Genomic DNA, 21,091 nt, shown 5'->3' on the forward strand with positions numbered 1-21,091 from the left:
CGCACATCATTCATCTAAAACGCTAACGGGACACGTACACACTCACACACACACACATACATACACACAATTAAACGATTTTAATCCATCCGCTTGTAAGGCCGGAACAAAAACAATACCCTTTACTTCGCAGAAATCAGAATGATCATTCGTTACAAAATAATAATAAAAAAGATCAGTGACAGGGGACCCAAAAAAAACACAAACGAAGATCGTTACACACACGCCCACACACACACACACGCGCGCGGGTGCACGCACACACAGTGACCCAGGGCGTACCACCCGCACCCGCACCAACCTGTTGTGACTGTGTGTGTGTGTGTGTTTGTGTGTGGGTCAATCAATGAAATGTAGTGAAACAGTTTTCGAATCAAAAAAGAAACTTCCAGCAAACAAATGAAATGAAGCGATCGAGACGAGGAGAGAGGGAGAGAGAAAGAGAGAGAGAGCACATAAAAGCGACGCACAGACACACAGATTCGACACCGCACGAGTATTGGAGACCGATTTGACACCGTTTTTTTCTTCTTTCTTTTTTGACACAAGTCATTCCGCTCCCTTCCCCCGGCTACACACACACACACCGTCCCTATTCCGCCCCTCAAAAAGTTGGATGATGCGCTTTGGTTTTTTTTTTGGTTTGCTTGGTTAGATTTGGAAATTAAAATTTCTCAATGACACGTACACGTACACAAACACGGTACACACACACACACACGCAAAAACACAGGCGCTCGCGCGCGCCGAAACTAATGCACACACGCACGTCACGATTCACGAAAAAGGGCCGCGCGGACGCCCGCGGACTATTTGCTGGAATAAACCCGAGGCGAGGGAGAAAACAGTAGAACAAACGCCCCCGCTAAACAAAAGGCGCAACCTGTACGAGGGTTTGCAAATGTCGGAGGCCGCGCGCGCTCGCTCGCTCGCCGATGCTTCGTACAGCAATGCCGGAGTGCAGCCAACTGACACGACGAACGCGCGACACCGGCCCAGCGCGAACTATGGGCGGCAAAGGCACACACGCACACACACATGCACGCACCCCGTTTGGAACAAAAAAAAACAAAAAACATAAAGCGAGAAAGCGAACGGGCGAGCGAGTGAGACACACTGTCCGTTTCCATTTCGGGTGCCGCTGTCCTACCCCTCGGGCTAAGCCGGCGCGCGTATTTTGACGCATGCGATTTGTGGCCTGTCCGGGAGCGCACACGGCCAAAACCGGGCGTTTGGAATAGATTTATTTTTATCGAACGCCGAACATTCGAACTGACCCGCCGGTACTGATTTGCACCGATCGTACTTGCTGCGTGTGTGTGCGTTTTTGCAATGCAGTTAATTTGTATTTTTTTACAACACAAAAAAACTCTAAATCTAAGAAGGAGAGAGAGAGAGAGAGAGTGAGAGAGAAAGAGAACGTGTGGCAGGCATTCCAGCTTATTTGTCAGCGTTAATTCAAATTGTTAATGCGCACCGGAAACGCAAGGACGAGGAGGAGCAGGAGGGGTGTTTAGTTGCGCATCGTTTTACTAAGTTCGCGCATCGCGGTCGCGAACATTTGGCCGCACAGCACCAAACATGACATCAGAGGTGAATTTCTTCGATGGAATAGAAAAAAAAAACCGGAAAAAAACCCAAACCTTCCATCGAGCACGTATCTATTTTGTGTGTTTTGGGGAATTAAATCGGCAGCCGGATAAACATGCTGCGGTTTGGGGGCGGATGAGGAAACAGTTTAAAAAAAACGCGTGGGATTTCCGTTTTTTTTTTAATTTCTCCCATTCCGTCCGGGTGCGTAAGATGACAAATTTAGTAGCGGAAAATGATGAAGTCATACTATCCGATGATCATCCAGACCAACAGTTGTCATTGAGTTAGTTGCATCGCAGATATCGCATAAATCTTAAAGCCCATCAAATATTTCTACTAGCAAAAGTGAGCTGATCATTTCGATGTGTTTGTTTCCGAGACGTTTCAAAATGGCTGAGAAAAAATTAATTATTATTAGCTGCTTTTTAGACCACAGCAAAGCCCATAGTGCACTTTAAGCCCCCTCGAAACGAAAGCAATCAGCAGGAGCGAAATGGAACGAGTGACTGCGATGAACCGACTCCGCCATCATTCCCTCTCGCTTCAAACTCCCGAGGGACCGCACCGGGATGGTTTGGTTTGAATCGCGTACCGGGATGGTTTGAAATGACCGTTTACCGGTTCCCGGTTCGCCCCGCACCATTAGAACTGGTTTGTGAATGCAAAAATATCGCGCGCGCACACACACACAGCCACACACACACATACACAGCAAAAGTGAACCAGTTCAAGCGCAACCTGCAGCACAGAATTTAACCTTTCCCTTTCTTCCTCCTGCTTTGCGCTGTGCGGGTTTTCGGGCGTTTAAATTTAAATCATATATACCGGGGCACGCCAGGCCACCGGCACGCCCTTCCTACGTGCGATAAGCGCAAAACCCCCATTGCAGACGATCGCGAAGCCGGCAGCGAGCAGCAATGCGTGGTGATAATTTTGACTGCCCCCTTTTGCCCAAACCAACACGGACCGGCCGGGGTGTGTTGAAAGAGTCACGTTTCACGCATTTCGCCACAACAACCAGTCCACACATACACACCGGCACACGTGGCCAATGTCAGCGCGAGAAAAGGGTGGCGATTACGTTAACGACACACTCACACACACACACCCAAGCGATTGATTATTGGCCATCGAATGGTCGGAGCAAAAAAAAAAAGAAATAAATCAAACCTCCCAAACCACACTGAAGCTGCTCCTACCGCAATCGGGATGGAGCAGTAAAATGGTAATTTGTAATTTAACATTTTGAGCGCAATGGCAGATTGCGCCATTAACGACGCTGTTCCGCCGTCTGGTGCCCAGACACATCCAGATTTACGATCGGGTTGTCATAAAAAGCGATCCCGCACCACACTCGCCAGCCACGCTACCTTTCCGAGGGTTTAAAATTACGTCTCATTAGCGTATCCGACGAGCTGAGAGAGAAAGAGAAAGAGAGGGAGAGAGCGAAAGAGTTTCACGCGCTACACTTGACTCAGAATTTCGAGCTCGATACGGGCTCGAATCACCCAGGCACAGGTCTCCAGACTCTTGCCGCAAACACTCGGTGCAGTCAAGGCAAACCGTTTTTTTTTTTACTTTTGTTCGGTACACCGATCCGATCCTCTTTGCTTTGCGCTACCTGTCATCGGCGTTGGCCTTGGGGCAGTGGAGAGCGCGCGTGAACAACACACAATACGCATGTGCTTAAGGCAGGTCATGTAAAACATTATGTGCTTGTATGTGTGGATGCTAACGAGCAGGATTGTCCGGTTTGAAGGATACGCTGGGTCGCGCAGACGACGCTACGCTGCTGCCTGTTTGTTCTTCGCTGGACACCGCTAATTGATTGCAGATGCCCAGAGGGCAAATAACGAATACATTATCCCCTTGGTGGAGAGACAAAGAGAGAGAGAGGGAGAGAGAGAGAGAGAGGGAGGGAGTGCTATAGGCCGCCGAACGGGAGCAGCAAAGGCGTTTGTTTGTTGTGCATCGATGACATCGATATATCTCAGACATTTCTCAACAGACATTCCAGCTCCGAATTGGAGATGTTGATGGGCAGAGAGGTGTGAATGAAGTACAGGCACAGTTGGTGTTCGGGCTTTCATTGTCCGCTACCAGTCCTTGTCTGGGGGGGGACCCATTTCACCAGCAAGGAATGGCCCCACAAAGCATAGGCGTACTCTAGAGTTCCAAGGCTCCCGCATTCCACAATGCTTTCTAAAGATCAATGTCCAATTTCCTATCAAATTGGCAGTCCGAAAGGCAAACCATCGCTCGGAATGGAAGTGCTCAGAGTGCCGCTTCCGCAAGAAGATGGCACCATAGACAGCATCACCCTTTTGTAGTCGCATTCCCGCGTGTAGCTGCATTCCCAACCGAAAGCATGCATTCTATCGATTCATTCCGCTACCCCGCTATTCACCGTCAGGTTTCAGCATGACATCCGCTCCGTAATGGAATGCTGTGCGCAAATAGAGAACCCGCCATGAAGCGGCGAATCGCGTCCCCGGCCCAGACCTCAACCCTCAACTGCTGGACACGGCCGCCCGACGCTTGACCCACAAGCCATCGAGATGGATTTGCACATCACTGCGAATATTTGCTATTTACACGGCTTTTTTTTTATGGGCGCCAGGGCACCAGTGCAGGCAACATCAAACAGCTCGCTCGGATGTCTGGCTGGCTGGCTGGAAACGCTTCAGCACGACAGTTTCCGTCGGCGACTCCGGGCGTCCCGCCCTCGGCAGTAAAATTAAGCGACGCGCTAATAAATTCTTCATAAAAATCCTCGTCGAGCGTGCCCGGTTAGCAGCTGCAGCCAGCGCCACACAGCAAATCAATTTCTTGCACTCCTGCTCGCTGCTTGCAACCGGGTAGGGGGAGTTCGCAGTTCGCAATCGTAAAAATGATGCCACCTACGATGCCGGGCAGCTGGAAGCTGGTTTAGTTGGCGCAGCTCGCACTGCGGAGGAACACGCTTCGCCAGAACAACGGAGCTGCAATCTATGCGAACGTTTGCACTTTTTTTTTTATTGGTGGTTTAACTGTTTTCAGAGATTTCATATCGTTTAGTTTTATAGTTTGTGGGGTTTTTTTTGCATTGTTTTGTTTCCCGCTCCCACCGCTTCGCCGCAAGTGGTGCTGTTTGAGTTTAAAGTCCCGACGACCTTTTATTGGCCCCCTGCACTGATTGTGGGGACACGCGTCGTCGTCACACTACATCGGAAGCGCACCGTACAAGCGCGGAAAATAAACCGGTTGCAGCGCACAAGCTGTGACCTTGCACGCGGAGACATTTACAATCGCCCGACAATCCCCGATAACCGCGATTTTACGCGCACCGGCAGCAGAATCTTTAAATGCCTGACTATAAAAAGGGCCTCCCGGAAGGCATCATCACCGCCGGGCATTCCAGTGCAGCATGCAACCATGCAACCGCTCAGAAGGTTCTGGCTGAGTCATCGCGCAGGCCTGCGAGCAGCTTCCAGGCCTGCGACGACAATGGGAAACCTTTGTTTACTTTAGCGCCGAGCGGTTGTGACATAAACAGAGCCAAAGATTAAGTTACCACGGTCGCCACGGTTTTATGTTACTGTATTATTTCTCGGCGGATGTTTATCAGACGTTGGATGAGTTTCTTTTTTTTGTTTCACAAAACTCTTCCACAATCAAGAATTTTTGCTTAGTATTGAGTTTTTATGTTTTTTTTGAAAGATTGCTGATGTCATTGTTAAAGGTTCGCCTACAGATTGGAACAGCTAGGAATAACGGCTTGGTTTGGTGCTTCAGGAATCTTTACATGAGATTGATAAACTGTGATTTGAATCATACCAAGAATACCGTACCTACACTTTAAGGAAATAACGATCCTTTATTATCAATCACAAGGCAATTTAACGACTGGATCAATTATTTGGATTTCAATCTCTCGACTGATTCGTATAAGACGAGCCTTCTATTAGTATTCAATTTCACTGATAATAGTTTCTGATATAGGGATTAGTTTAAAGGTTAGCAATACAGGGTTTCCCGCGATTTATTGGTTGGTTCCCATCAATTTTTGGTGGGTTCCCATATTTTTTTGGTGCGTTCCCACGAATTTTTGGTCGTTTCCCAGAATTTTTTGGTCCAATTGTATTGATATCCAATAGGAAAATGCCAATAAATTATGGGAAAAAACCAAAAATCGATGGGATACGATCAAAAAATCGTGGGAACGGACGAAAAAATCATGGGAACTGATCATTAAATCGTGGGAAACCCTGTAAGTTAGTTTAATAAGTTGTCGTAGCACAAATGTGCAGGACAATTATAAGAATAAATAAATAAATAAATAAACCGATTCTCCAAAGATTCTTGAATCTATGAGCATTTATAAATCTTCATAGATTTGTAGAAACTTCAAGAATCTCCAGCTTTCAGATCGAGAGAATTACTGATGCACTTTGAATTCACGCCTTCAGTACCAGAGCTACCCAACTCTAATCTTAACAGATGAATATGCCTACTTACGAACGTTACATCATTGCGACATCTTCCACAGGTGTAGTCGGGGTGTTGCCCATCACTGTCACCGCCCCGCTCGACCTTCATACACGGCTGACCTTATTCTTATCTGTCATCGAGCGTGTGTGCTTTTATTGTTGTTGTTACGCATAACAAGTGGATGGAATGTTGTAGATATGATAGCGATGCCATCCATTGCAGCTATGCTTGACGTGCTCCGAAGGCTTGCTTCTACCTACTATGAATGAAATGCATTGTAGCTTTTTCTGATCGCTGCTGTGCTACCTGGAGCACACTGGAGAACGGACGGTAACTGTTTATATCTTGTTGCGCAATGTCAATGTTACAGTTCTACGCCCGCGACGTCTACCCCAGTGAGCGCAAGATCATTTCAACGAGGAAGTAGAGGACGATACGCTAAAATCAGAGCTCCAGCAGCTCCAAATGGCCGCAATGCATGCCAATGTCTTGCCAGGGCCGCTACACCCCATTAGACCGTCCAGGCAGGTCTGGCCTCATTTTTCAAGTTCAATTCCGCGAACAGATTAATCGTCGCGAACGGTTTTATAATTTGCTTGTGCCACATACACCCCTTCCTTCACGCCGCGTGCGAAGAATACTCAGGCCGGGCTTGGTGGTACGGCAGAGAGGCTTAAGGAACAGGAAACAATCGGATCCATTTGCCTCTTCAGCACCGCGCCGGCAGAGACGCTCAGTGAGAACGAGATCCACCACTCGAGATCTCTCTGGCCTGTGGGAGGATGCAAAAGAAGGGGAGGACCTGTACTGCCAACATCATCTCTGCCAAAAAGCGATACGGATAGCGGGCGCTGTTTGCACTAAATTTTACTGCTGCTTGCTTTTATTGTATTTATTTACTTATTTGGTTGCTGTTGTAGCGTTTTGGCTGCAGACTTGCAAGCACGAGTTGAGGGAGTCGTAAAAAGTAAACCATGCAGTGCCTCTCCCCCCCCTCCTCAGGTTTAAGGTGCAGGAACCGATGGAAAACACTGTACGGCACAGCGGGGCGTTGGGTTGGATGCTAATCTTTTCGAGGCAGTGGGATTTACAAACCATTTCCACACGTTCCGTGCGGAACGAGCGCAAAGGACCGACATTTCGTCGGGTGCTACACACAAAGACATAAACACACAGTGAAATAAAAAGCAAAATCTCACTGTGACACAAGAGCAACAAAACTCAGCCGGTGACCCGAGACAGAGGGAAAGTTAACACATACCCCAAAAAAAAAAAAAAAAAACAAATTCAAATAAACCGCACGCCGGGAGTTGCTCCGGCGAAAACGATTAGAACCGACCAGCGAGAACAGATAAAACAGGCAGAAGATAAAAGTTGTCAGACCGGGCGACCCAGCAATCAGCAGAGGAAGCAAGCACCGAACAGCTCTAAACAGGGGCAGGAGGGAAATAACGAACAGAAACACACAAAAGTATGACGAGCAATCTATGCAGCACAAGTTTGTTCGTAAAAGAGGAACAAACGCCAGTGTACTCCAAACAACGGGCAGCAAAATGAGCGAACAACAGTGGAGCAAATAGTGCACAGTGCGAGACAAAACATTGGATAGCTCGTCCGCACACGACTTATCAATTGGCTGGCAGCCTGACAAGGTCGATAACAAGGCAGGCAGAGGTGGCACAGAACAGAAAAAAAACACACACAGGTGAATGAGAAAAGTTTCCACAATGATAAACACTGGACCCAAGCAACCGTGATCCTTTGCCCGTAGCTCTGGCTCCGTTTTTTTATGTCTGTCTCTTTCTCTCTTCTCTCTTTTTATCTTTTAATTGTAATCGTACAATGTCAGGGTTTGTCGCTGTAAAGTTCGTGTTGTTTTATTTGTAAAAACTTTTCAATGCTGATGGGTTGAAAAGAAGGTACCATTAGGCTGCTGTAATCGGTTGTATACTATTGTTCGAGGTATGTATTATATTTTCCTTTTTAAGTGTGTAAAATATTCAAACATATTTTGCATAAATATTGAAAATATAATACGTTAATATAACAATATATTAATTTCAAACTATGCACACAAATGACAGATTCCCTACCAGCATTAAAAGGCTTTGAAGGCATTCAGAAGGCATTTAAGGCCTTAGTCGCCTTAGAAGGCGAATAAAGATTTCAACCGAAACTTTCACGGCTGAAACGGGATCTCTTCGAAATCTTTCAACTTTTTGATTCAACGAGAACAGATAACTTGCCGCCATCTTAGCTTGTTTATATACTGGTTTTGCACCCTCACTAATATAACTGCCAAATAGAGCAGTGACAACGCTTTTGGTTCCGAACCGAGAAAGCGTGTGTTCGAATCCTAATTTTTATTATCTTTTTCTGTGTTTATTTCTTTTTAAATTAATATTTTCTTGCTATAATTAGAACAAACCAAATTTATGTGAAGCGAAATTTTAAAAACACCTTTTTAAAAACATAATAATGACTATGTTTACCCTTCATAATCAGGATGGGAGAAATATGTATCTCACTTCTCCTTTTACTAGAGTTATCGAAATAAGTTTGATATATTAATACCTTTCAACGGGTTGGTCTTTAACAACCGAATAATGCAGACCATATTTAATAAAGTGAAATAGCTCAGAGCTTAACGCAAGAGAACATAACACGTAAATCGTGGTATCGAATCTCACGCACATATCTGGGAACGCTACAACAGTGCAGTGCTGAAGACGCTTGTAAGGTTTTCTTTTGACAGTTGCAATTTCAAATTTCAAATTAAAAGCGAAATTTTTCATTGACATATTTCAAAGGCATTTAATTACTGCTAAATGCACTGCTGATCGCCTTCAATTCGCCGGCGATTACAAGGCGATTAGAAGGCATTTAACGGAAATTTGCGGGTAGGGATTATTGTTTCGTGTCTTGAGCGTATGCAACATTTCGCATTTGCCTTAAAGAATCTTGTGAATTGTATTACTACAAGAAAAGGAAACAAGATCACTATAGCTATTTCATTTTTATTTTAGCTCAATCAATTGTGTTCCCGGATTTTTGTTATGTGACAGTTGCAGGCTGCTACTATCAGAATGTAATTGCAATGATGGTTCAGCGCAAAAAGCACTGATTTTTCCATGGAAAAATCAATCAAATCAAAATCACCAATTACAGCAATCGTCTGTTACAAAAAGTACAGAAATAAAACTTGCAACCGTACCAAGAACTAAAAAAAAACATTAATTTAACAGCTAGCATCCACTGCAGCCGGATTTCAATCAATCAATTCAGATTATTATTTCAATACGATGTATCTCTTGCTCGAATAGCAGGGACGCAGTAACGAATTGTTATTTCTGTCCTTTTTACATTTTGCTAACACAACAGTTGGAAGAAAAGTAATCTATGTTTAGAGATAAAGTAAGAATGCATTGGGGTTGATAATGAATCTTCTAACATTGTTTGAGCAATAATTAATACAATAAGCAACATTCTGCAAATGTTTAAAACCTGTTCCAGCTTTCATTGCATATTCCCCGTGAATGTTAACATGGTACACACCGCTGCTAAACATTTTCGCTACAATATACGATCGTTCTACAAAGAAAATAAAAAAAAAGAACAAACAAAACGACCATTTCCCCAACCACTGACGATTGCCAAACGGGCAACAGTGAACTCAATCCTCCCACCCAGGCGGCGCTAGCTCGGGCAGGATGGTTTATACAGTCGTGATTAGATCTCGCTCGCAAAAGACGGAAAGGCAAGGCAGCGAAAAAGCCACCCCTGCCCGTTATAGTGTGTTATTTTTGGCCTCTTTATTGTTATTCACACGCTACACACGTCTTAAATTGCACGCAGAACGGTGGTGCTGGGGCTCTAAAAACAAAAAAATAATAATAAACGAGTGAGTTGATATGTGAATATGTCTCGCCCCTCGCTGCGCTACCCCAGCGATAATCCAAACATTTTTAACCCCAGCGTACTTCTTTTTGGGGTAGGGGAGGCACCAGAAAACCATGCGCACACCCACCCACAGCGTTACGCTTCTCGGTTTTCCCGGCCCTGGCAAGTTGGCTTCGTTGCCCCGCAAACTTGGATGATGAATTATAAACGTTTTGATTGTTTGTTGCTGTTCGTGTTACTAATTCTTTCTCTCCGGCGTCGTGCATTCTTTCTTCTCCGCCTGCATATTGAATCACGGTCACATATCGATGGGCTGCTGTGATACAGCCGGCAGCAGTTCCCTGCCCGGTTGTTGTTACATTTTAGCTTGGAAGGCGAACCGAGGTCGTAAAATAATTGTTGATATTTTCATCCACCCGCCCGCAAGACGTTCGTTGTTGCAAAGAAGAGGGCAAAAAAAAAACAAAAAAAAAAAACAGCAAAGACTTCAAACGCTGCACAACGCAACGGTCCCCAGCTCTCTTTGAGCTTGAAATAGTGCATCGTTGTTGCTCTTGTTGCGGCTCCGGTTCATAAAGCAGAGGAATTGTTCATGGTAGTTTTTTCGTTGGGTTTGTTTTGGTTTTTCGAGAATGTTTACTTACTTGGAAAATGGCTGGTTATCGCAGTTTTGTCACATAGAACATGAAGGATATACTGTTGGTGCTTGGTTGCTGCTATTGTGAGCGAGTCACGCCATCACAGGATTGTGGTTTAATCAACAATTGAATTCAAAACCAAACACGCATACAAACACACTCTAAATTCTAGTAAAAACACATACACACACATACAAAAACAAGCACACATAAACGAGGGATCCATGCAGGTTACCTACAGGCAGACAGGCTGGACAGAGGTGGAGCTGGCGACTAAAAATGGTGACAACTACTGCAACTACCACGCGAACGAACAATCTTCCACTAACGCGATGGGGTTTGTGTTTGTGTATTTGTTTATTTTTCTGTTTACTTTAACTACTTAAAGGCACTGCCGTAAAATACTACATGGACACTAATAAACGATTCTGATGGTACTTGTGGCGTCTTAAAATGAAAATTCGTGGGAATTACACAGCTGTTCTACATTCTACAACAACAGTCTAGAGCTCTCTGTCGTCTGTCAAAAAAAAATGCTTGCAGCCTGCTGCGCCGACGTAAGATTCATCTGCATTAAGCGCGGGCATCAACTCTGCGAAGGTTCTCGCTAGGAAATACTAAATGTTTAATCACAGCAGGAAACAAAACCAATAAGGACAACGAAAAACGCACAAACGAACAGCATGCACGGATGTACGGGAAGCGTCGAGATGGGGAAGAATATGAGGGGAGAGGGGGGTGGGGGGGCTTGTTCGGTCACTAACGACTCACTTTGGTTGTCGTCAGCCGGGGCGACGGTAGCTCAATGATCGGCTGCTTCTCGATCTCCTGCTGGAGTTGAAGCTGTGGCGGTGCCTGCTGCTGCTGCTGCTGCTGCAACTGTTGCTGCTGCTGCTCCTGTTCCTGTTGCTTGATGCGGTTGGCCTGTGGACGAGAAGAGTGTGGCACGAGTTCCGTGTTAGTACGAGCTCCAGAGTGTAATGCGCTCGAGGTTCTTCTGCGAGCGCCTGGAGCTGATGCGTGAGCCTTCCTGCTGGAGGCTTGGCCATATTGGGAGTCGTACGTACACTCACTTTCAACTTGGCGGCATGGTGCGGTAGCGGTATTGAGTCGGTGCAAACCGTATACCGATCGCTCGGTTTGTCCGTGCGTCGCCGGGGCGACACGTACGAAGATATACGATGCCGCGAATGGCGCACGATCGACACCCAGTCAATCATGTTTTCACACCGAGGAACAAGATACCGCCGTTAGCCTGGGCTAGACAGTTGCCCACACTGGCATACTACTCCCTCTAGAAGTTCTGCTTTCTGATGTGTGTACTTTCAACACTGAAGCAACCACGACCTCTTGTACCCGCGGGACTACAATATTACAGCGTATTCAATGTCGCCTAATCAGTGCTCTGGGTGGCTGTTGGATTTGATAGTGGGATTGAGATTGATCGGTTGATAGCTAGAGCAGTATTTAGTGCACGCAGTTACAGGATGTCAATCTAGACTTCAGGCAAGGTAGTTCAAGATCTTTGTCAGATCAGAGCAGATATCAGATCAATAAATAATTCAGAATTTTGAAAGATCTTTCAGGGATTTCACACGACAAATCTTCAGCTGTAATTCCTATGTGGTAGTAGTTCTGAACAGGGTTTGCCACTCTTCCCACCATCTCCATACCCTTCCACCATCTAATCAATGCTAAGGGAGACCTTCAAACTGCCACCCACTTCATTTCGGACAGCATAATTTCATCATGTTTAAACCCACCCACCCAAAAGGCACGCGCTAGACACGCAGCATTAGAAGCACGTGGAAAAGGGCCGTGTCGCGCTGACAGATATAGGTGTGCGTGTGTGTGGCGTTGAGGGCAACACTCCCCACTGGTGAACTTTATGGGATTAATAAAATAAAAATAAAACTAGCCGCCTTGAGGCGGCAAAAAAAACACACACACACACACAAACACAAACAAACCAAGCGACAACTTCTGATGTCTGCCTGGTTTCGAAAAACGGAACGCGTACGAACGCTCTGCTGCTGGGACTTTGGGTTAACAAGAAGGACACGCTTGTAGCTTTACGCGGCAGGCAAACCACGTGCCGGCAGGTGGCTTCGAAAAAGATCAATACTCTGTGGGTCACCGACACAGCTCTCGAACCTGAAAGATGGTATGGTTTGTGAGGGGGGGGGGGGGGGATGGCACAGCGCAGAGAAGATTCAGCGTCGCTAGGCACCGGGCACCGCACCAAAACTCGAATGCAGCTCAGTAACAGCGAGTATGGAAACTAACAGTACGAATCTAATGACAGTAATGACAACCCGACACCGATGCGTCAAAAAAACAACGGTCACAACACAAACATTTCCGACTACACACACGCGTCCGCGGTCCAAAACAAATCAATCTCAACTAGTCCCGTGTCCCGCCCAGAGTGGCGCGGAGAGTCGCGCAAACCATTTTGGCGTCCACCAGGGGGCGCTCTGCACGGGGTGCGCGCTTGTGTATGTGGATCCCGGGACGCGCTACCTGCAGCAGCTTGCGGGAGCATGCGGGTCCCGACAGAAGAAGTAAAAAAAAACAAACACCCCACCATGTACATGATACCAAGCGAAGAAAGCAAGGAAGTGTGCAAGGAAAAAAAAAACGGCGAATATCCGAGCGAGACCGATACCACCCTGTGGATCCAACCTCCACCCAAACCTCGCCAACACGCGAAGAGAAAATCGAGCGAAAATGCCACTGACTCTGCCGGGGTCGGGGCAAACATGGCTGAGCTGCTTGAACGTGGTGATTTCGGGGGGATTTCCTTTGCCTTCGTCCGAAATTAAGTTAAAGCGTTGCTAAACGCACCAAACCGAGAGCCTGAGAGAGATAGAGAGAGAGTGAGAGTGCGAGAGACCACCAAAGCGTATCCCGTGCGCTCGTAAACCTTGTACCTGACAGCGGTAGGTGCCATCACGGGCGTGCAAGATGGCGGCGCGCGCGCGTCCCCCGTCGGTGGCGCAAGTGTCGGGTGGTTGTGCTGTGCCGTTTTTTCTTTCTTTCTTTCTTTCTTTCGGTTGTCATCTACTCTCGGTGCCACTATTATTCTGCTCCGCTTAATATAACCTTCGGCTACCCTGCACACCACGTCTCCGGCAGGGTCAGGAAACGATACTGCGTTGCGCGTTCCTACACGCGCTCATCCCGCTCCCGCCCAGCGTTAGCCGATGTGCGTTTACGATCCCAGCTAGCCGGTGCCTAGTCCGCTCGAGCGGCGCACTAATGTGCTCATATTTCACGCCAAAGATTTCTGCAACCCGTACTGCTCTGCCCGCGGGTTTCGTCTTCTGCCCCTGCTGCGCGGTGCGCGATGGGCAGCGCAGGTTCGTCATAAAATGCGCCTGCCGCACAGAGAGATAGCGGCTGGCATTTTTGGTGCGCATCCGAACCCGAAACGCGCACTACTCGCGAAGACGAGCGAGCGGGCAGGGTTTGGCAAGCTACTACTATTTGGTAAGCAAAATAAGATAAGAGCATTATGGCTACCATTAGTGCGCAAAAAAAAACAGTAAGGAGGCGGGAGGGAGTGCCTGAGATGATGCTTTACGACGTAAAGGTTTATTGATACCTATTCGCATAGCAAGTTGCGACAGTTTGCTAATGTCTAAACATTCAAAGCAATGCCCGGGATGTCGGTGCAGTGAAATTGTTCAAACCTTTACTGGGCCTTCAATCAATTTCAATCAATCAAAAAATAAACCAGTTGTGTCATAGTATTAACCATTGAAGCTCCACAGAGAAGACAAGATATTTCTGAACTGATAGTTTTTCCTGCTATAAAGTAGGTAGATTGGAGAATTAATTCGTCTTGTTATGATAAACACATTGATAATCCGTTGATGATGATTAAGTTACATTACAATTTTAGTCTGCATGTCGTAGTTTACAGCTACATGGAGTTCGGCTCACGTGGCAAGTGAAACTTCAATCCTTTTTTTCTTCTCATTTGTATACTTATTCACTAATGAGCTTTGGCTATCAGAGAGTTGGTTCAAAATCTGTCAGATATTTAAAGTAGAATAGACAACCCTGTCCTTAAACGCTGAGGAACCATGTTAAAAGCATTTGATGCTATGCCATAGCGATTAGAATCCTTTAGAAACAGAAGAATGAATGGAGCATTTGCTATTTGTTCAAACACCTTTTGTTATCAAGAAATTAAAATTATCAACAAAAAGTTCCAGATGAAGTCTAAAACAAGTCTAAATTTTTCCACCTGCATAAACATTAGACTTCATAAAATGCAATCTTAACGCGTTCTTAGGCACACAGGTCGCAAATGAATCTTTGCATGGCGCCAATGTCAACCCAAAACCGTACAATAATATTAATTATAGAACAGGTTAGGCTCTCCTCGAAGACGTCTTATTTCCTCCCGCCCAGCACCTTTTCTATCCTCTCCATAGTATTCAGCAACTAATAAGCCTTTCTGAGCGTCTGAAATTGTGTAACATAATATTTGTTTTGTTCAGCCGGTCTCGTAGTACAGTCGTCAACTCGTACGACTTAACAACATGCCCGTCATGGGTTCAATCCCCAAATAGACCGTGCCGCCATACGTAGGACTGACTATCCTGCTATGGGGGGAAATCAATTAGTCACTGAAAGCCAAGCCCATAAGTGGTACAGGCAGGCCTTGACCGACAACGGTTGTTGAGCCAAAGAAGAAGAAGAAGAATATTTGTTTTATGCCATTTTTTGTCTGTCTGACTGCGAGCAAACTGTAGTAAAAATCGTTCCAAAATATTATTCAACACATTTTTGGTAGAAATATCGCAGAGCAGCTGCATTCAGTAATTTTACAGACATAACGGTTTGCCGTGCCCTGCTGTCAAAGAGGCGGCAGCGTGATTTGTTTGTGTTGCGCTGCCCGTAAGCAACCCCGCAGCGAGTGCAATGGGCGACTGCGGCTCGCTCTCGGGTCTCGGGTCGGCCCTGCTAGCTGGGCGAAATTGTTCGGCTAGAATATTGCCCTCAAAAACTACCTCTCCCTCCTGCCCAATCTGGGTTGGGGTGGGCTGAAATCGAAAACGGCAGCCAGGTAGAACGCAGACGGAGAGCGAGACGGTGCAGAAGTACAGACAGACAGATATGAGCTTGTTATTAATTTGCAGCGCAAACACACAGCACACACAGGGCTTAAATGATGATCGGTAGCGGACGAACAAGCTAGCACACCAAGCATTGGCCCACACTCCGTCCCGTACCCGTGCACCAGCCTAGCCAGCCAGCCGGCAATGCGAAGCCACACCACCACCATGCTCCATTTGTTGGCCAACACGGTTCTAATTTTATAACAATTGCTTGGCGACCTTTCTGGTTCGGTTTTGCTTGAGATAAAAGCAAAAACATTCGAGTTCTGATCGAGCTGGTCGGGTGTCCCCATTTTTTTTTTGTTTTTTTTTTGTTTTTTTTTTTTTTTTGTTTTGTTTTTGCGTGTGCAACAGCGCACTCCTTGACTAAACACTGGTATATGACTGACAGCACCACCACTACTTACTTCATTCGCCTTGATGGCATTGTCCTGTTCCCACTTGCTGGCAATCAGCAGCGTCTCTGCGGTTTTCTGCTGCACCGTTTTCGATTCGTCCAGCAGCGTCAGCTCGTAGAACTCTTGTATATCTGCGTGAAGGTAAAAACAGAAAAGAAGCAAAAAAACAGCGTGAAAGTTTGACTGTCGCAGTAGTAGCGGTAGTAGCAGAGCAATGCAGCAAACGTCAAACGAAGCCGGCAGCAGATACTGGCGCTGGATGGATTGATGTCTCTTTCGCGTTGCATGGGAAATGTGAATTCATTCACTGAACGCTAAGTAGCAGGTTCGCAGTTGTACTACACCATCACAGACACAATGCGGCATCCACTTAGTTCCGTGTGTTCGGACGACTGTTTCAGCAACGGCAGAGTTTACATCTATCAGCTGAAGGCTGGGACCGGATGGGTGTTCCGAGAAAGTTTTATCTCCCTCACTAGGCAGGCGGTGTGTGTAATAGGATTGAAGCAAAAGTTTCCTCCAGTAGCACAATGCCGAATGGCAGGCTCCTCATTGTGAGTCGTTGTCTTTCCTCCTTTTAGGAGTCTTGCTTGGTAGCGCTTGCTTTCCGGTTTCCGCTCGGTATCTAGGACACCGGGCAGCATCCAGTGCCGTGTTTGCGCGTTCGCCATTCGATCCTTCATAGCCAGAGATGGTGTAGAAAAAATCGATCGCAAAACAACCGGATCCGGCATCTCGGATGTGCTAGTCACCCGGTGCTCGGAGCGCCTCAATCCGTGCTCAGGTTTTTTTTTCACCATCTCATTTCACGTTGGTTGAGCTGAAGAGTGGACCATCGCACGAATGAGAAACTAGGAGGTTGTGTATAGTTTTTCTTTCTTATTTTTTGTAATACATTTTCCTCCCTCGACATGATAAAGCACGACGCAGTCTGTGTGTCGAAGGTTCGAAGAAATTGGACCAACATTACGGGCTATTTTTAATGACGCAAATGAAGTCCCATGTACCATTGTCTGTTCGAAGAGGGAGGGGGGGGGGAGGGGTGGAAGGATGCTGATGCTGCAGCTTCACACGACACGACGCTTCTACCCAATTTCCGGCCCCGACGATGGCCTCTATTGGCTTGACCAGGCTGTGTGTTTGTGTGAGACTAAACTCCAACAGTGATGTCCATTTCCGCACGCCTATATTACCATGGCCAAGTACATCTCTCACTCTCTCTCTCTCTCTCTTTCTCTCAGGCTAATTGTAGGGCTATAAATAGGACCGATTGTTGTGCAGCTCGGAACAACTCCAACGGCCGTTTCCACGACATGTGCATTCCATTATCTAATGTGATTTCTCCCTTCTCCATCACCGACAGCCAGCTAGATGGAATGAACTGCTTGCACGCTGCTGCCGCTGCTTGCTGGCGCCTGCAAGGTAGGCAACGTGCGCTACACCACTTACCGAGCAGCGCCTGGAATAGGCGCGATTTGAATATCCGGATAACGCGCTCGATCGCGCTGCGCAGGGCCCGGTCCTGCGGGGTCGACAGACGGGAATGGTAGTCCTCCAGCAGCTCCAGTGCCCGGTGTGCCTCTGCGGAACGAAAACAGGAAAGAGATCGGTTACACAAAACTGCCTCCGAAATGCGGCCGAGAAGACAAGGCAAGGACGCGGCGAACCCAGAGAGAGAGAGAGCATAGTAAATAGAATGAAAAAGCGAATCGAGCGACGTAGCTAATGCGCTCAATTAACACGAAGGCCGCCCATACACGCCACCTGTCTAGAGCTCTGCACGCCTCTGCTCGCTAAGTGTACGGGTACGGTTGCAAAGGCGGGGAGGGAGGTTCTATTTTTGGCGTTGGACGCTCGCACTCCTCTCTCTTCCTCTCTCTCTCTCTCTCTCTCTCTCTCTCTCACCCACAAACCTATCACTCAAGGCCGGGAAGGAATCGAGCAGCGAGTGGATTTTTGTTGAAGTTTTTCTGTGTTAGTCCTTCGTCGGTCTGCCCTCCCTCAACGTTATTAGCTATTGTTCAGTGCACAACACACGCTGTAATCCGGGTTTGCATTGCGTCCGTATATTACAGTGGTTTGCATTGCGTCCGTACCACCTCGTCCACCTTTTTGCTGGTTAATGCTGGTCATGTTCTTGTGTCCACTGCCTGTGGTCCCCTTTTGGGTATTAAGGGGGAGCGAGGAGGACCCAAAAATAGCAACGCATTACACCGTGCAGTAACGGGGGTAAGAATATTCACGATAGCGATAGTGTTGGACACTCTACACCTACACGAGCGCACGCAACGCCGCAGCGGGACGGCGCAGACGTCAATACACCCGTGTGCGTGTATGTGTGTGGAGGAAGTTACCGGCCGTCTTGGACATAACGAAAATGTGGTCATTTAGGTGGACAGAGAGAGATAGAGAGAGAGAGAAAGAGAGAAAGAGAGAGAGAGAGAGATTTATTTTTATCCGTTAGCCAAGTTTAAGGTTCGGCACACGAACGTCTAGGCAAAGGAGCGCAAACATGTCCGACATATATAGCACGCTGGGAACTAATCCATCGCGAAAAAAAATGAAGAGCGAAAGAGAGCCGAGATGCAAGTGCGCTAGTGCCGCTTTCGTAAGGTTAATGGGGGCATTTTTTTCGGTTTCACTTTTGCCAAAGGAAAGGATCTGAACCGTTCGCGCTACAAAGCAACACGTAGCGTGACAAACTGGCAGCCACACACACACCCCGAGCAATCCTGCGGCTGCTTGGACATGTGAAAGGGTGAGCAAAGTTTACGGGCATCCCCAATCGGTGGATGGCAGATATCGATCCATTGCAAAGGTCTGAGGTGACGCGACTCTGTCGAAACAAACAAACTCGTCTACCCCTCACATCCTGACTCCACTCAACCTGTCCGAGTCTGTCACTTGGAGCAGGCTGACAAGGGACACGCTGCAGCCGCCACGGATCCCTTTTTTTTCCCGGGATCAATATCTCCCACCGGCCACAACAGGTGTGCAGGCTAGCCCGCTCCCGGAGGTGTGGTGTGGTTTCGTAAAACTTAAAATTAGAACCATCATGGTTGCCCGCACCACCAATGTGCTCTGCATCTCCGCCTGAACGGTGCACGGTAAAATCTGTAACCAGTGCAGGATAATAAGAAATAATAATAATAATAATAATAATAATAATAATAATAATATAAAACAGACAGTGGGGTACGACGACCGAACGACGACGAACTGCACAGGAAGCAGTTACGCTACGCCAGAGAGCACACTGTACGTACGGGCGTACTGGCAGCGAAACGTGACAGCTTTTTAGCTTCGCGGCTTTTCAAGCACACTCTCGCACAGGGGGCGCTACTGTGCAGCAGTACAGTGGTAGTGGTGTGGCTAGAGTGACGCTTCCCGTGCGCTTCACTCTTTATAAGTGTGTACAACGACCCGCGGCAGATGGGCGTTCTCGGGTTGTGGTGGTCATTGATTACTCGGGGCTGCATGACGGTGCCATTCCAGCTTCCTTCCCCCGACGTCGCATCCCCCGGCAGCACAATACGACGATACGGCTGACGTGCTGTCAGGCATAGGATCGATAGATATAAAAGGCGTGTGTTCGTTTGTGCACCTATCGATAGTGTTCTTGTCCCAGTTTGCCACCCCGATTGGCAAACAGAGTGTCGCCAGTATCGCTGGTGTCCTGTCGGGGTGATTGTTTTTGTTTTTGGCTTTGTGCAACGTTCCATGGGAAAATCTCTGTACTGCCCGTTTGGTCGCCCGATGTGGGCACTTTGTGACAGCCGGGAAGCGCAGTGCATGGTTTGAAGTGTCTCATAAAACCAATGTTCACTGTGTGTTGAGTGTAAAGTATTCTGCGTTGCGAAAAAAAAAATGTACCAGCACTCACACATGCTCAAACTGAAGCGTAAACGAAACGATTCTGTGAACTGAAAAGAGTTGTCCCATTCAGAACCGTTCAGGCTGTTTGAACGTGTGAACGATGGAAAAAGGATGACGCTCGAATGGACGCTTCAGTCTCGTGTACGGTGCACTGCTCGACATCAAACGTGGGGGGAAGGCGAAGGCGTTTATAGCAATCCTAGTACAAGCTCATTTTCAGAGCAATCTTCCAGCACGGTGTCGGTACGGTACGGTGCGTGCTATTGTACCACTGCAAATGAGCTCCTCGTAACTCCGCCGGCGATTAAGTCGAATTTAAGCTGAGTGTTGTGTCCATCCTGTGAACCTAGCACGTACTAACTTATTACAATTTTAGTATGACATAAAGATTCATTTTCAACAGAACTTTCCACCGAAAGAATGCTGAATGTGAGCAGTCGAGAAGACGACATTAGAGCAGTATCGGTTACTGAAGACCTGCCCGCGTTGCAGGTTGATGAATGGATTCAACGCCTAGTTTCACGTACAACTTAACACTCCACAAGCTGACAGCATCGGGTCTACCCTGAGATATAGGAACTGTCGATAATTTGACTCTTGCTAAAAATACACTTGTCTCTTATCCTTCATGATAATGATGATGATGATGATTATGAAGATGATGATAAGTCTCACCTCTTACCCCAATATAAGCTTGAGAAAGACGGAAGTATCTTGCAGATAGTATTATAAAGGTGATACTTAAAAGGGTTGGTTTATCAAACAAAAATCGAGCAAGTAGTGGCATTAGATAACTCTCAGAAGAACTCAGTGAGTCGTACACACTTCCAAGACGACCAGCATAGCTACATTCAGGAAAAAAAAATGATCTCACCAAGAACCTACTAATTAATCTGTTGCACCACTTATAAAGACACTACTGTGACATGCATGTGACTAGTTCCACTGGTATCAACGGGTGATTCCAGGGCACTATCTGCCGCGGCAGGAGAACCTGATTTATCTTATTTAACTTCCCCAAGAAGAATTTTAATGTTTACTTGTACATGTGCGTGCCTTAAACCTATAGCGTCTCAAACTTACG

The 21,091-nt window shown here is 46.9% G+C and overlaps 1 protein-coding gene across 10 annotated transcripts in view; it reads right to left on the bottom strand.

The window, feature by feature from the left end:
• The window catches only part of LOC1272003 (disks large 1 tumor suppressor protein), a 48,151-nt gene that overhangs the window by 21,003 nt on the left and 6,057 nt on the right, over nucleotides 1-21,091 (bottom strand). For 7 of the 10 annotated variants that reach the window (XM_061645650.1, XM_061645714.1, XM_061645660.1 and 4 more), the window contains exons 3-5: nucleotides 17,581-17,712; nucleotides 16,141-16,262; nucleotides 11,373-11,525 (exon numbers count right to left, since the gene is read on the bottom strand). In XM_061645650.1, the coding sequence (XP_061501634.1) occupies nucleotides 11,373-11,525; nucleotides 16,141-16,262; nucleotides 17,581-17,712 (407 nt within the window). Of the gene's footprint in view, nucleotides 1-690; nucleotides 1,202-11,372; nucleotides 11,526-16,140; nucleotides 16,263-17,580; nucleotides 17,713-21,091 lie in introns of those variants that run through there. The other 3 variants (XM_061645731.1, XM_061645726.1, XM_061645719.1) reach the window with 2 other exon arrangements.

Source organism: Anopheles gambiae, chromosome X (assembly GCF_943734735.2).
Source record: "Anopheles gambiae chromosome X, idAnoGambNW_F1_1, whole genome shotgun sequence".
NCBI lineage: Eukaryota > Metazoa > Arthropoda > Insecta > Diptera > Culicidae > Anopheles > Anopheles gambiae.